The sequence below is a fragment of the Coturnix japonica genome, chromosome 2 (genome assembly GCF_054131305.1).
Source record: "Coturnix japonica strain WE chromosome 2, WE-NBRP24, whole genome shotgun sequence".
In the NCBI taxonomy this organism is placed as follows: Eukaryota; Metazoa; Chordata; class Aves; order Galliformes; family Phasianidae; genus Coturnix; species Coturnix japonica.
This window is the reverse complement of record NC_140664.1, coordinates 47,766,073-47,781,623: the sequence shown is the minus strand read 5'-3', so window position 1 is coordinate 47,781,623 and position 15,551 is coordinate 47,766,073. Positions and strand designations below refer to the sequence as shown.

The 15,551-nt window shown below is 42.3% G+C and overlaps 1 protein-coding gene across 8 annotated transcripts in view; it reads left to right on the top strand.

The window, feature by feature from the left end:
• Nucleotides 1-563: 563 nt before the first annotated feature.
• The window catches only part of PTPN2 (protein tyrosine phosphatase non-receptor type 2), a 35,547-nt gene continuing 20,559 nt past the window's right edge, over nucleotides 564-15,551 (top strand). For 3 of the 8 annotated variants that reach the window (XM_085539746.1, XM_015855281.3, XM_015855280.3), the window contains exons 1-5: nucleotides 564-755; nucleotides 2,095-2,185; nucleotides 9,372-9,472; nucleotides 10,207-10,305; nucleotides 11,803-11,940. In XM_085539746.1, the coding sequence (XP_085395872.1) occupies nucleotides 564-755; nucleotides 2,095-2,185; nucleotides 9,372-9,472; nucleotides 10,207-10,305; nucleotides 11,803-11,940 (621 nt within the window). Of the gene's footprint in view, nucleotides 863-2,094; nucleotides 2,186-6,940; nucleotides 7,330-7,371; nucleotides 7,522-9,355; nucleotides 9,473-10,206; nucleotides 10,306-11,802; nucleotides 11,941-15,551 lie in introns of those variants that run through there. The other 5 variants (XM_085539748.1, XM_085539747.1, XM_085539751.1 and 2 more) reach the window with 4 other exon arrangements.

Here is a 15,551-nt window from a genome sequence, read left to right as displayed (position 1 = left end):
CTGGGCAGCCTGTTCCAGGGCCTAACCACTCTCCTAGTGAGGAACTTCCCCCTAACATCCAACCTAAATCTTCCCTCTTTCAACTTAAAACCATTTCCCCGTGTCCTGCTATTGTCAGCCCTTTCGAAGAGTTTACTCCCCTCCTGTGTGTAGGTTCCCTTCAGGTATTGAAAGGCTGCAATGAGGTCACCCCGTAACCTTCTCTTCTCCAGGCAGATGGCGGAGAGCACCAAAATTCTGACAATTTTGACACGAGAACTGCTGTGGGTATGAACTACATTGGGGTGATTATCTGCCCACAGGCCGGCGGCGGGGCGGGGCGGGGCGGGGCGAGCACCAAAGTAGGCGGGGTTAGCAACAAAGGGGCGTTGCTCCCGGCTGTGCCGTGGTAACCGCCAGGGGGCGGCGGGCCGAGGGGCCGCTTCGTTCTCCGCTCTGGGTGACGCCATAAAGAAGCGCCGCCGCGGCCACCTGCGGGCGCTGCCCCGTCCCCAGGTGCGCTCCTCCTCCTCCTCCTCCCGGCCCGGGGGCGCGGCCTAGGCCGGACGGGGGCGGAGCTGCGCATGCGCCCGTGGGTCGCGGGAGCCGCCGCGAGTGTATGTGCGCGCGTAGCGGCGGCACGGTGCGCAGCGCGCGGGAGCTACAACGGCGGGCTGCGGTGCTGCCGCTCCGCTCCGGCCGCCGCCATGTCCGCCGCCATCGAGCGGGAGTTCCAGGAGATCGACGCCACGAACGACTGGCAGGCGCGTTATCTGGTGAGCTGAGAAAGAGCTTCGATCGCCTCAAGGGGACGGGGCCGCCTCCCGCCGGCTCTCGGTGCCGTTACACGGCGTCTCGGCGGGGTGGAAGCGCTCGGGGCTCGGCTCCGCGGCGGGGAGCGGCGCTGAGGGGACGTTGCGGCTGCGCACGCGCGTTGGTCGGCGGCGTGTGTGAGAGAGGGCAGTGCGCATGTGCGGCGGCTGAGGAGCGGGTTCGGGCTGCCCCGGAACAGCCGTGTGGCACGGCCTGCATGCGGGGAACAGCGCCTGTATGTGGGCTTATAGGAATCCTAAGGAACCTCACAGCACACCCAGGCCCACCCCGTGCTGCCCCACACCAGCTCAGCTGCCCAGGGCCCCATCCAACCTGGCCTTGAGTGCCTCCAGGGATGGGGCACCACAGCTTCTATGGGCAGCTGTGTCAGCGCCTCACTGCCCTCTGAGCAGAGAACTTGCTCCTAACATCTAACCGAACTTTCGTCTTTTATTTTAAAGCCGTTCCCCTGTGTCCTGTTACTATCAGGCTGTGTGGAAAGTTGGTCCCTTCCTGTTTATGGTATCACTGAACAAGCCCAACTCCCTCGGCCTTTCTCCATGGGAGAGGTACTCCAGCCCTCTGAGCATCTTCATGGCCCTCCTCTTTACCCACTCCAACACACTGACTTATTAGTTAGGAAGGTATCTAGCTGTGGCTGTGTTATATAGGAGACATACTTGTTTTTGAGCACGAAAAATGCCTATGCTCTTTAAAACAAAAATATATTGCTTCCCGTTATAGGATAAAAATAAGAACCTACATCTGGGGGAATTTGGCTGCCAGTGCTTGCCATTTGTTTGTTGGGTGTGGAGGCACTCCAGAAGGCTGTAAGGCACATAAACTAGATGAGAACATAAGCTCCATTGTTCTGTACTGCAATCAAGATTTGGTCGTATTACAGACTGAGTGGTTTATGTGGAGGTACACAGAGCGCTGGTACTTGACACTTGAGGCTCCATATTATAGCTGGTGTTTTTCATAGGTTATCATTGCATGTAAGTCACAGCATAGGGCAGACATGGAAAAAATGAAGCTTCTTTACATTCATTAGGTTACCAAAGTCCTGTTTCATTGTGTTATATGAGGGTATCTCAACTGATTAATAAGCTTGAGAAGATGATTGTTTTAGTGGAAGCACAAAGAAAGCCCAAAAATGCTTTGTTGTAAGCAGTGCTCTTCAGTATACTATCGTATCATATAGGAATTTTTTGAGCTTGAAAGCCTTGTGATAGGTTGTATAAAACATCAGCCTGAATGTGTTCGGTGGCTAGAAATAAACTGTATTTTTGTCTTTTAAAGGAAATTCGGCATAAATCCAGTGACTACCCTCACAGAGTTGCAAAATACCCAGAAAACAGAAATCGAAACAGATACAGAGATGTTAGTCCATGTAAGTATCTTTTCTGTATTTACAGCAGTGCATTTTCCAGTTTGTTTGCTATTGAAGCATGTGGAATATTTCTTTTCAACAGCGTGAAACTTGAATCCAGAATCCTTATGAAAAGATGCATGAATGGTACATAGTTATAGCTAGAGGAAACTACAATATATTGCTTTCACAAGATGTAGGGGAAAATGTGAATGCAGATTTAACCTGTTCCTACTTCATTATTGTATGGAAAACTTCATTGTTTGCGTGTACGAGGTTTCCCAGAGCAGCAAAATCTCTTGTAATCCTGTTGTTTTTGGATCTAGGATTTTTGAGGGCTTGCTGATGTATTAGGGCTTTTTGTTTGCGCGCTTGTCATAAATACCTATTGGATATTTTGGAGAAGTGCTGAAGTCCTCGTTTCCAGTTGAAAGTTGTGGTAACAGCATGTGCATAGTACTTCTCAAAATTACACACAGAGGGTCTCGAAGTGAGTCATGCTGTTCACACAGCAATGCTGCACGCTGATTATTAGGCAGCTGCCAGAACGCTGACTTGCACGGTGTATACACCAAATGGATTCACTCTGCCTGAATGCTGAGTCTAAGTACTGTACCATCATGAAATGAGAGTTCAGCTCAGACTCTCCTTGCTGTGTCTGTGTAGTATCTCCCTTCACCATCCTATCTGAGAAATGTGCAGCTCCGAAGATGATACCTCGTGTTATTTAAGGCTTACCAGCTTCTGCTGTGTGTCCAGCAGAATACACCTAAGTCCTGAGTGCACCTGATAGACCTCAGTTCACCTGTGTAGATCAGCAGGAGACCTCATGTCTCAGGCTTATGTCCCTATTAGAGCACAGCATTAGCTTCGTACCTGTGATAAAGCAGATTGAATTTCATTCACTTTCTGTTTCATAGCTAAATTGAGACAGGTTTTAAGAAGAGAAGGCAGGAAATTGGTTTTGAACCCCTGAGACCCAAAGTCTATTCCTGTGTCCGTCATCTGCAGCTTTTCTAACAGAAGTTGTGCCTTTTTTTTGTCCTTTCTCACATCTTTGGATTCAGTTTATTTGAAACAACTGCGGACAGAATGGCAGCATAGCTTTTAAAGTAGGTTATTTTTCTGTGCTTCTGAAGTAAAGAAAATTTCTGTTATTTCTGTAGCATCTGGAATACCTGCAATAATATCTTCAATGATTGGCTTATGGTTATCTCCTGTAAGGATGTGAGTTGGTGGTTGGGTTTTTCTTTTTTCTTTTTTTTTAATCAAGATTTTCCTTAGTCATGATACGTCTTTCACAATAGTGGACACTTCTGCCCTGAAATGCTCCATTATCCAGAAGGAAATGATGCAACTGTAGTGGTCCAGTATAACAGCAGAGAGACAATTAATCTGGGCTTGGTGTAGTACCTGGGTTCAGGAGGATGGTAAAATAGTGACTTGCTATTTGGCACTGAGTTGAATACAGTGAGCCTTAGGAAGCATGTCTTAGTTTTTAGTGTGAGTGGAAGAAAGAAGGTTTGAACTGAACTGCCACAATATACCCACAGATCTGGGTGCTGGCAGCAAGGCTCTATGAGAACACAGCAGAACAGTCTTTGAGCTAATTACTGTTACATTTTATGTGTATGTTTTCAAATACAACTTATAATTGTTTATTTGACAGTAGTGGGAATTAGGATGAAAAAGAGACCTGGAAGAGAATAGATAATAAATTTCGGTTGGATGTTAGGGGGAAGTTCTTCACTAGGAGAGTGGTTAGGCCCTGGAACAGGCTGCCCAGGGAGGTTGTGGATGCCCCGTCCTTGGAGGTGTTCAAGGCCAGGTTGGACGGGGCCCTGGGCAACCTGATCTAGTAAAGGTGTATGTTTGGTGGCCCTGCCAGGCAGGGGGGTTGGAACTACATGATCCTTGAGGTCCCTTCCAACCCGGGTCATTCTGTGATTCTGTGATAAATGACATTTTAATGTTTTGGTACCTAAAACTTCAGCAGTTGGGATAGAACCTCCATCTCTGATACCTAAAGGCCTTTGGAAATAAAAGTAATCCCTGTGCTAATTAAATATATTGTAAAACATGTGATATAATTTAATAAAAATGTCCTATTTCTCTGTAGCCAAGAGAAAATGATTTGTTAGTCTATACAGCAAACAAGCCAGTCTAAAGTCTGAGATGGTGTGTCTGTAAGAGGAAATGCAGAGATTGTTCTCTGTTATAGAAGAGATGCTTTGGGTTGGTTTGCCCCACTTCAACTATAATACACAGAGCATGTACATTAAAACTAGCTTATATATCGCGTACCTTTCAAGGTGAAAGAAAGTTGCATTTGGCTGTATGAGGCTAATTGTCTGCCCATTACAATTGAGTGAGTTTTACATTGTCTCTTGTTTCAGAAATATTTTTGTTGGTGTCATTTTCCTTGCTGAAGAGCTGGTGTGTAAAAAGAATTCAGTTGGAGAAGTGCCCTCCAGAGTGACTGCCCAGCCAAAAAAGCAGTAGTCATGCAGTCTGCTATGGGCATAGAGTGGGGAGAGGAATATCTCGGCAATGTTGCAGTATTGAAACAGGAAGTTAATCTGAAATAGGTTTGGTTTGACAGCCAGTCATTTCCTGACAGATGAAACCATTTCTCAGAAAACACTGTTCAGAGGAAAATAACTTACAGGGCTGTTATTCTTTATTGATACCTTTATTGGAACTCTACGACTTAATGAGGGTGATGGAGCACTGGAACAGGCTGCACAGGGAGGTGGTGGAGTCTCCTCCTCTGGAGATATTCAAGACCCGCCTGGACGCCTACCTGTGTGACGTGGTGTAGGGAGCCTGCTTTGGCAGGGGGGTTGGACTCGATGATCTCTAGAGGTCCCTTCCAACCCCTACAATTCTGTGATTCTGTGAAATAGATCATGTTGCTGTTGGAGAATCTTAAAAGGTAACGATTTCTCCTTGTTTTCTTCAGGAGGCAGCTCGCAGACTTTGTGTTGGATCTTTCAGCCGTGGGCTTACAGTTGTTGTAGAACATATGCCAGGGAGAGAGGAATGTGAAGAGTATTGTTCTTTACAAGGAACGGAGTTGGAGCCGACATGGATGGTTTTGCACTTAGCACTGATTATTTATCATGGCAAAACGTTCCCTTTTTGTCCTGTGTTTCAAGTTCATGCCCAGAGGTTCTGTCCAAAATAAGCCTACAGCAAAACTTGCTGTCCATCTTAGAAGCTGAAATGAACTTTCTTTTGTGACGTTATTTAATGATTCTATAGGACACGTTGTTACCAGAAGCATGTAATAAATAAACAGAGAGTGTTGCTTTTGGAGATATTTCCTTCTTAGGGTTTAGGGAATAGGGGAGTATCCTGGCACGTACTGATCTGGACATTAGAACAGGAGAGTTCATTTGGAAGGGACTGTCAGAGATCATAGAGTCTGAGCACTTCAGAGCTAGCTATTAAACCATGTTATTGATAGTGCAGGTTTGTATGAGCACAGCATGCAAGCTCCTGTTTGTGGCTGGTGAAAACGCACAGCTAATGGTGGTGACTTGAAAAACGGTGTTTTGTAGCTCCATCAAACAGTATTACGGAGCTCTTTGTATCTGTTATAGTTTTCATGGAAATACATAAAGCATTTTCAGAGCGACCTATGTATTTCAGTGTGAATACATTGCAGTTATGAGCAAGGCCTCTGCTGATGTCTCACGGTGGCACACGCTGCATACAGCCAAGGTGGGGAAGCAGCTTTGCCTTTCCTTTGCCTTAGGCTCCCCCTGAAACTGTTTGTCTGAGAGCTGTGAGTGCACATCCGGTGACGGAGGGCTGAGATTTGGGTAATGCAGCAGCTCAGGTAGACCAGATGTAGATTAGTGAAACGAAGGGGATTTACTGGCAGGGGGTGAAGCGTCACCCAGGGTCACTGGGATGGCTTATCACTGCATGTTGTATTTGTGACTTTGTTTAATCCACTAAGTAGCACGTCACCCTTCTCCATTGTCGCCCCATATTTGGCAAGCAGGGGACTTGTCTTGGGTGAAAGATGATTTTTAGGTTACGCAGCAGTTTCGTGTTTAGAAGCGCAATTGATTTTGAATAAAAACCTTTCATTAACCAGCTGTAAGATCTGTGCCATGTGAACTGCTGAACATTCCTATCTGTGTTATAACTGGAACAGGCTGCCCAGGGAGGTTGTGGATGCCCCGTCCTTGGAGGTGTTCAAGACCAGGTTGGACAGGGCCCTGGGCAACCTGATCTAGTAAAGGTGTATGTTTGGTGGCCCTGCCAGGCAGGGGGGTTGGAACTACATGATCCTTGAGGTCCCTTCCAACCCGGGTCATTCTGTGATTCTGTGGATACATCACTTTTCCTTTAGCAGGGCACTGTGCAGTGCGAAGTCTTGGCCTTGTGCGAGATGCACATGTAGGTGATAGTGGAGGGAAAGGGTTTTGCCAGAAGTGGGTAATAAGAGCTTATCTCAGACAGGGGCTGTGGGAACGGTGTTCATAGTGCGGGAGCCAGAATGAGAAGCGTTCTTAAGGCTGCCACTTCCTTTTCAGCCGTGTAATTTGTCAAAATAGGGAAATTAACACTTCAGAAAATGAGCGCGGTATTTTAGCTGTTGTGAGCTTGGCTGCGTTTAAGATAGATCTTTTAGATTAGACTTCAGATATGTTTATCGTTCGTATAAATCTGAAGTACTGTGTAACTGGAAATGATTTACATATGAGAAATATGTTACAGCTAACTTGCTGCCGAAGGTTGGCTCGCTTCATTTAATTCAGATGAGCAAGCCAGAACTTGAATGAGGTTTCTAGGTCATTGTGTCCTTTAGGAACCCATTCCCCTGAAAGGGAAATCAATATTTGCCCGTGGCTTTTTTCGTCCCCTGGGTATGCCGCCGTATTTGGAGGTTTGCCTCTGTTTTGGCTGGGGAGGAGGAGGGAGAATTAACTGTTAGGAGTTATTTGCGAACTTTCTTTATAACTTTAACAGAGCAGAGCTTAGAAGAGGGTTAAAACTAAGGCTAAGAAACGTGTGTAAGTATTACAGTGTGTAGCCTGGCTGGGGTGCGGGCAGTTATCTCCTGCTGGCAGTAGAGCAGCAGCTGCTGCTGGGTGATTAAACTGTTAACAGCGCCTGCTGACGTCACCTTTCCGAGAACACTCGTACCGGTATGTGTGATTTACTATAACAAGATCTTAAGTTTTTCCTGTTGGCAGATGACATGTAATATTTACAAAGGTCTTGGTTTCTCTCCAGTAGAAACATTTCAGATAAAGTGATATATGAAAGGAAAAAGTAACACTTGAATTTCCAGATAAAATAATGCAAGGACACATTTTTTACCTTAAGACACATCTGAGGTCTGCTGCCTTGGCTGTTGTTTTGTTTCTTTGCTTCACATGGGCTTACAGATTGTTTTAAGACTCCTGAGAGTCAGGACGGTGCTGCCTTAAATCTGGAATGCTAATGAAAACAGACTAACCCGGTAGCTTTCTCATTCTTTTGTATTAAAAATAGCTTTACAGCATACTTCTGTGCTGTGCACAAGGAAAGCCAGCAGCTCGACAGCCTGCAACATTAGTCCTATGCGGGGAAATATAAACAATTTCACTGTTTGTTTTCTTCTGTGAATCTGGGAAGGTGACCGTATATTTAAGAGGCTGAAGAATATGTAATGTAAGAACGGCCATTGCAGGCCTTGTAAAGGGTCTGTGTACATCCTGGTAGCTTCTGGCAGCTGCCAGTAACAGAGAGCTCAGGAAGAGTGTAACAGCAGGTCGAGGCGCAGTAAATACACTTCATATAATATGAACAGCCTGAGGAACAAGGGGCTAATTCAGTAACTTTGTTCTGATTCTCATATAAGCTGTTTGCCCAGTCAGGGTCACGTTCGTGGATTTTTTCTTAGATAAACCTTGTGCTGTATGGGCTGGCAGTGCCATAGGGACAGCATAACTGTACCAAGGGTGGTAGTTAGTGGTTGCTTGCACATAGGTCATGGGTTTTGTTAATTTTGTAAGATAATCGTCAAAAGGAACTCAGGCCTTTGGTGACAGTATGGGAAAGGGAACAGTGGGCTGATGTGTTTTGGCAGCAGCTGTGACAACTCCAAGTAAGTTTTGTGGTCGGTGTCAGTGAGAAACTGGCATCGCAGCCTGACTCAGTGCTGGCTCTGTCTGCTGCTTTACAGAATGACTTCCTGAAATGCACTGAAGTAGCTTTGCTGTTGTTCCTTAGTTGTTCTTACAAACAATCTATCGATGTTTGAGCTTCAGGGGGTTCACAGTCAGTTGGAGCTCAGTTGGTGAAATGCAGTTGTGTACAGATTTCAGACAAAAGTTGCTGTTTATTTAACGGAGTGTGATAAATGGCTGATGAAAGGTTATTTACTGTGAATGAGGCTGATTACCAAAGTGCCTCCTAGAGGGCAGTTATCAAGTACTGGAAAGCCCTACGAACATATAGTCACAATGACTTTTCATTGCTCGGTACCGTAATATGACAGCCTGATAATCTTTCTCAAGTGAATGTTAGTATTTTAAAAGCAAACCTTTGACTGCTTCCATCTGCAATAAGTAGGGAATCTTTTGTCCTGCCTGCATAATCATGGGAAAGGTGGAAACCATGTAATAAAATTAGGCTTGTTTAATGGGAAGATTTGTTTAATAGGGACATCTTTTATGTGCTACTTCCTTAGTGCTTCTAATTTGCATTGTGTTAAATTACAAGGAAAATTAAATTCAGCAAAGCTTGATTTGAGTGACTGCAAGTGGGGTTACTTTTTAGCTACGTCAGTTTATGATTCTGCCTTGGCCTGTGGTATTGTAGCTCACTGGAGATCTTAGAATTCCATACTTAAAGCAAACCATGCAGTGGAATGGTACAGAATGTAGCGTGTCGTCATGCTGTGATATTAAGGAAATAATGATTGTTGAAGGATGGGCATGAGCTGCTTTTGTTGGTGTGGGGAGCTGGTTGGTTGTTTTTTAGAGGAAAAATGGCATTCCAGTTACTAACCTGTGATGGAATGCTGAGGGTAGAAATGTAGCCATGGTTATCAATGTTACATTATAAACTGCTTTCATGTACTTTGCCATTTGCTTAAGAAAGTAAATTCTTTAATGAGTGCTTCTGAGGCCTAAACTTTTCTGCTGCAGAGTATTCATGAAAGTAAAGACATTGTTCATTCTGAAGTCTCTTTTAATTTTAGATGATCACAGTCGAGTAAAACTGCAGAACACAGAGAATGACTATATCAATGCCAGCCTAGTGGTCATAGAAGAAGCCCAGAGATACTATATCTTAACACAGGTAAGTCATACCAATGAATGGGAACTACAGGGACTGAGAATATGGGGGAGATGGATTTCTACACAGGTAATTTATGTTTGGATGACTCCTCATCACGATAGATTATGTATCTCGTGCTGACAGCCTGTTTGATCTAGTTGTGAACATATATTTTAATATAAAGGGGAACGTTTAAGTGTATATAGTTGACTGTGTTTAAAGCCTTGTGGATACTTCCTGCTCTTCAGGTAATGATAGTTTTATACTATTAAGTATGAACTTATAAAAGTGAACCCTTTATACTTCTATAGCTTTGACAGTATTATCTCCTGTTTTGCTTATGGCTGTATAAATAAGCGTAGTGTGGGAGTGTAAAACAGAATATGAAGTTAAAATAAAATTAGGGGTATACATAATTTTTGTACTTTCTATAAGTGTAGAAGGATAAAACGATACCATTTAAATCATCTTGTTTCCTTTTGGTGTGCCTGTAGTAGCTTTTCTTCTAACTGCGCAGTAGCATTGATGCTCAAACTAAAGCATCCATTCCCTTAGTTTCTATTGCTTTGTTTGAACTTTAAGTACTTGAATGATTTGTGCAGCATGGTTACTTTCTTTCCTGTTTTCTCTACTATTTTGTTAATTGCTTGGTTAAACTTTTCAGACTTTCTTCTGCTTCACCCAATAAAAAGTTGGCCACATTCAAACACGCTGCTTTATGCATTCTCCCCCTCATTTTTCTTTTTGCCACACAGGGTCCACTACCTAATACGTGTTGTCATTTTTGGCTAATGGTATGGCAGCAAAAAACCAAAGCAGTTGTTATGCTGAACAGAATTGTTGAAAAAGACTCGGTGAGTAACATAAGACATTTTGCTGACGTTATAAAGTGAACCGTATAGTTTTAATACTGCTGAACATACAGATCGATTGTTAATGTTCGATCTTTTTCATTTGTGTACAGCAAAATGTGTATTTACTGTGCTATGAAACAAAGCGATGGAATTAAAGCAAAATTAATTTCACTAAAACCAGCATTTGGTATATAGCCAGAAAGGTGAAAGTAGCGTGATGGACAAGGAGTGCAATGAGACAGAACAAAGATGGAATAGAAACAGTATCATTAAAAAATGAAAAACAAAACCTGCTCTAGATAGGGGGAAAAAAAAAGTGGGAAGATGCATTTGAATTAAATCTCTAGATTATTTCTTTTGAAACTAATGGAACAGTATATTTTTGTGTAGTGTTAGGAAGTGGTCTAATTAGTTTGGATTACTTACTTGTGGATGGCATGAGTTATGTAACATGCGAAGTTCATCAATCTTTTGTTATTGTGTAGGTCTGTTTATTTATTTATTTTTACTAATGTGCCTAAAATCACTGTGGGTTTGAATGATAAACGTAGGTCATTTTGTGGTGATTTTTTTTTTTCTTTCCTTAGGGTGTTTGTGACATTTGTTAATAACATTGTTTTGCCTAGTCCATGAAAGAGGTCGCTTATTTACTGACAGTAAGCTTGAGTGCAAAGCAAGAGGAGTAAAGGATGAGGAAGTTCTGCATTGTTAATTCATTCTTGTGTTTCACTAAATCTTCCAATTTTCAGCAAGGTTCAGGGAAATAGGCATGATGTGTTGCATCACTTCTGTAAATGTGCAGATGTCCCTGTCCGAAATGCAGTGAAGTGTTGAAATAGATGAGTAAAGATCTCTGTAGAGAATCATAGAATGACAGGGTTGGAAGGGACCTACAAGATCATCTAGTCCAACCATCCTCCCATTACTGTAGCTACAGGAAACCACTAAACTGTATCTTGTAGCTCCTCGTGCAGATGCCTCTTGAACACTGCCAGGGATGGTGACTTCACCATCTCCCTGGGCAGCCATTCCTTTGCCTGACCACTCTCTGAGAGAATCAGTTCTTCCTTATGTCCAATCTAAACCTCTTCTGGTACAACTTGCGGTTATTTCCTTGGGTCCCATTTGTTGTCTGGGAGAAGAGACCAAGTTCTTCCTCATCACAACCTCCCTTCAGGAAGTTGTAGAGTGCAATGAGAACTAGGTGGAAGGCTGAGGAAAGGGTGACGGGTTAATGTATGTTTCAAGACATGCTGAAACTGACATGGAGGAGAGAGTGAACAGGTACAGCTGGAATACCTAATACCAACTGTAACTATTGTAGTCACTTGACTGTAAACTTCACTGAATTTGAGAATTCCTCAAGCTAGGAGCAGGTAATGTGTACTTTAATCTACTATACTGTATTAAAAGGTCTCCGAATGTGGGAGCACAAAGCCCAGGATGCGAGGGTATTTAACTAGATTTTCTTTCTTTGTTTTTTCTTTTTCCACATAGGTGAAATGTGCACAGTACTGGCCAACGAGAGAAGAAGAAGTTATGATATTTAGTGAAACAGGTTTCCGTGTGAGGCTAGTATCAGAAGACGTCAAATCCTATTACACTGTTCACCTACTGCAATTAGAAAATATCAAAGTAAGCTTTTGGCAGTCTTTATATCTCATATTCCTGACGTTAAGTATACAATGCAAACCACTTAGCACGTTGTCACTGCAGGTTTAATAGAGCTTTTACACTGAAAATTATAATGTGTTTTGCTTTTAATAATGTAGAAGATGAAGTGTGGCGCATAGCAAGTGAGCAAAGCTCAATCTAAATGTTAAGAGGGAGGTCCTTCAGCACTTCTAAAAACTATTTCTGTTTTCCATTTGGTGGTACCTTAATGTGCTGAATTCTTACTGGTGGTAGAGGTGATCTTAAGAGGAGCTTTAAGAAATACCCTAAAAGGAAGAACCTAGGATGTGAAGTTTCTGATTTTCTTTTGAATATCAGAAATGATACTCACTTACTACTGTATTTATTTATTTATTTAAACTGTAGTTTTCCACATAATTCAGCGTAGCAAAGTTTGGGGTGGGGGGGGAGGGCTGATTGCCACCTGTGGATAGGTAACATTATCTCCTCTTGCTTACCTCCCCTTTTGCTCCACAGGACCAACCATCTTTTTCTCTTAAAAATTAAGCACTTTGACAGTTTAATCAAGTTAAGCTCAAAAAAAAAAAAAAATTGTTCCTGGCCTGAGCTTGGGTTGGAATTTGCTGCTTCTGTTTCAGAACTGAAGACAGGATTGAAGAGCTTGTCTGTTTGTTCCAGCTATGTCTTGTAAGATATTCTCTCTCCCTATAAACCTTGCCTTATATTAATTGAAAGTGGTTGTATGGCAAGTTTTATTCAGAGTTGTCTTGTCAGTGGATTTGGGAAAGGAAAGCTTGAAGAGCATTTTTCTTTTGCATGTTGCTTTATACAACTAAGTCTTGATACGTTTGATCAAAGCTATTTGAATTTCTAGTAAGTCTTAACAATGCTCTGAAATAAGGACCGTTTGTTAATTTGAAACCTCCCTCACGAGATCAGTGTGATAAAACTTGGCATGTTGTTCCTTCGTCTATTATTCAACCTGACCTACTGACTTGGTGAATTTCTGTTAGTCTTTGGTTTGTTAGCAGCAAAGGCTAAGGAAAAAAAAGCAGTAGTACTGACAAGGTAGTATCTGAGAAGGAACCAGTTTCCTTTTTGGAAAGCCAAGGCAAGTTTTCCTAACTCTCAAAAAGGCTTTTTTGTTTTCTTCTAGTAATTATTTGACTGCCATTGACCTGTGATCTTGGATTTCCTGCTTTTATAGGATACAATTTTCATGATACATCTGTATTTGGACATAGCGTTAGCTGGGAAATGCGGAGATCATATGAGGAACAGCACAGTAGCATAAACACTGTGATAGACTTTGTGACTTAAAGTTCCTGAGAACTGAAATGTATGGGTTCGCTGGACTGTTAATGCACGGCCCTTCAGTGTCGTATAGGTGTTCTTGGAAGTAATTTTACTTGCACAGATACTTAGCAAACTTATTGTACTGAATTTGCATTTGATGCCCTGGTACTTTAGTAAGGCTTGAAGAATGCTAACTCCAAATAATATTTTATATGTAAAACAGCAAGAAGAAATACAACATAATTAGTTAATCAAAGGGGATGGGGGAAAAATACATAGTTCCCAGGATAACAACAGTGTGAATTGCAAGTGCAGCCTTCTGTAACAAATTTTGTAAGTGTGCCATTAAGATTAGTGGGAATTGACTATTCGCAGTAAATTGAAATGCGAGCTTAACTGTGCTCATGTGTCTAAACTCTGGAGGGGGCATTTGTGGGGACAGAGTAGGAAACCATTGAGCCACTTGATGCCCGGAATACAGGATGAGTCACAAATACAATTTTATTCCGAGTTCCAAGAATACTTAAGAAATTTTAGCATTTCCATGAAAACACAAAGAACTTAAATTGGCTTTACAGTGCAGCTGTTCTGAACTCAAGTAAATTACTTGTGTTATTTTCACGAATCACGCTAATACACAAGCAAAATGAACGTGTATGAAGTGTAGTGTTTAATGTTCCTACCAGTAGAACAAAACCTTAGTATTTGTTTCTAATTTATTTATCATTAAAGAGCAGTTAGAAATGCAGGTGGTATGGATTTGAGGGGTAGTGTGTGGTTTTGGGGATTAGGTGGTGATATTTGACGGTTTGATTGGCTTAGATCTGTCTTGGGCAAATGTTTGTTCTTGTTGTTTCGGCTGGAGTTGCCCAAAAATTTTGTCGATGAGATGATGCTTATTGGTGTCTTCTTAAGGGGAGCAGAAAAAAAAAGGAAATACTGAATGTGAAGGCTTCTACAAACCTTTGCCTTTGGTGGAAAATAATAGAGGAAACTACTGTGCTTACATTATAAATTTGTAATCGCTTACTTGAAAAGCTATTGCATGTCCACGACTTGAAGTAACATTTCCAAGCATACTGGAGAAGTTGATAGAAGTTGGTCATATCATCACAGAATCACCAAGGTTGAAAAAGACCTAGAAGATCATCCAGTCCAACCATTTACCTATCACCAATAGCTCCCACTAAACCATGTCCCTCAACACAACATCCAGTTGTTCCTTGAACACCCCCGACGTTGGTGACCCTTCCACTTCCCTGGGTAGTCCATGTAAGTGCTGATGAACTTACAGGGAATAGGTTGGCACTGGGGAATTCAGAGAAACTTCAGGGAACAAAGGAATATCGGTATTTGAGGGAAACCAGAGCTTGATGCTGAAACGGAGCAGTAGAAAGGGATTGAAATTGCTAGAAGAACTTAGATGAAGGTGTCTCAGGCTGGATTCCTAGAAATAAGAGTAAAGCAGCTCGAGGAGAGGTAGTAGTCTAGATGTGTTGCAGCATTAGTGGTAGGCAACTTTAAAGTAAGGTCTCTTAATACATTTCAGGTGGAATCACAGGATCACTGTAGTAAATGAAGATTAGATTTGCTGTCGGTTTCCAATGTTTTAAGTGTTTGAACGTTTCCAAAGTCTGAAGAAAGTATTTTGCTTATGAAGGCAGCAATCTAATGGCAGGCCATGTTCTGCTATCATATATAATGTGATCTTCGCGGTTGTGACTGTGTGTATATGTTTATGTAACTGCTGCAGTGGTTGGAAGGAATTTCCGAAGCATGGCCTACACTCTAGGACATTTTCAGCACTTTGACAAGTTTAAGTAGGTATTTTACTTCTCATCGCATAAGAAATAAGGCTGAGATGTGAGGGAAAATATCATTGCCTTGCAAGAGTCTGGGTTCTCATTTCCTGTACGTGCTCCACAGATTCTGTGGACATAACTTTTAGTATATTAACTGAGGGAATACGTACTAGTTTTGGAAAGCAGGATGTTGGTGAGGAATATTTAGCTGCATTGTCTTTGTTACCATTTTTTATATAATTTGAAAGCTGTTCTGCCAGGCATTAGAATGAGAAAGTAGAGAAGGCTGTGGGGAAAGTCAATATTTTGAATGTCAGTACTTCAGTTATTACTCCAGAGCGCACCTTCTCATTTCTATACAAATTAAGTGTTAATGCATTTGAGGCCTGACTGTTAAATACAAGACTACCGCTGGGATTTGTGTGTACTTCTATCCCTTGGTATGTTGGACCATTTAAGTAGCCTATCAGCTATCACAGCTTTTTTTCCTTAAGGTGTGTTCGTGTGAATTTT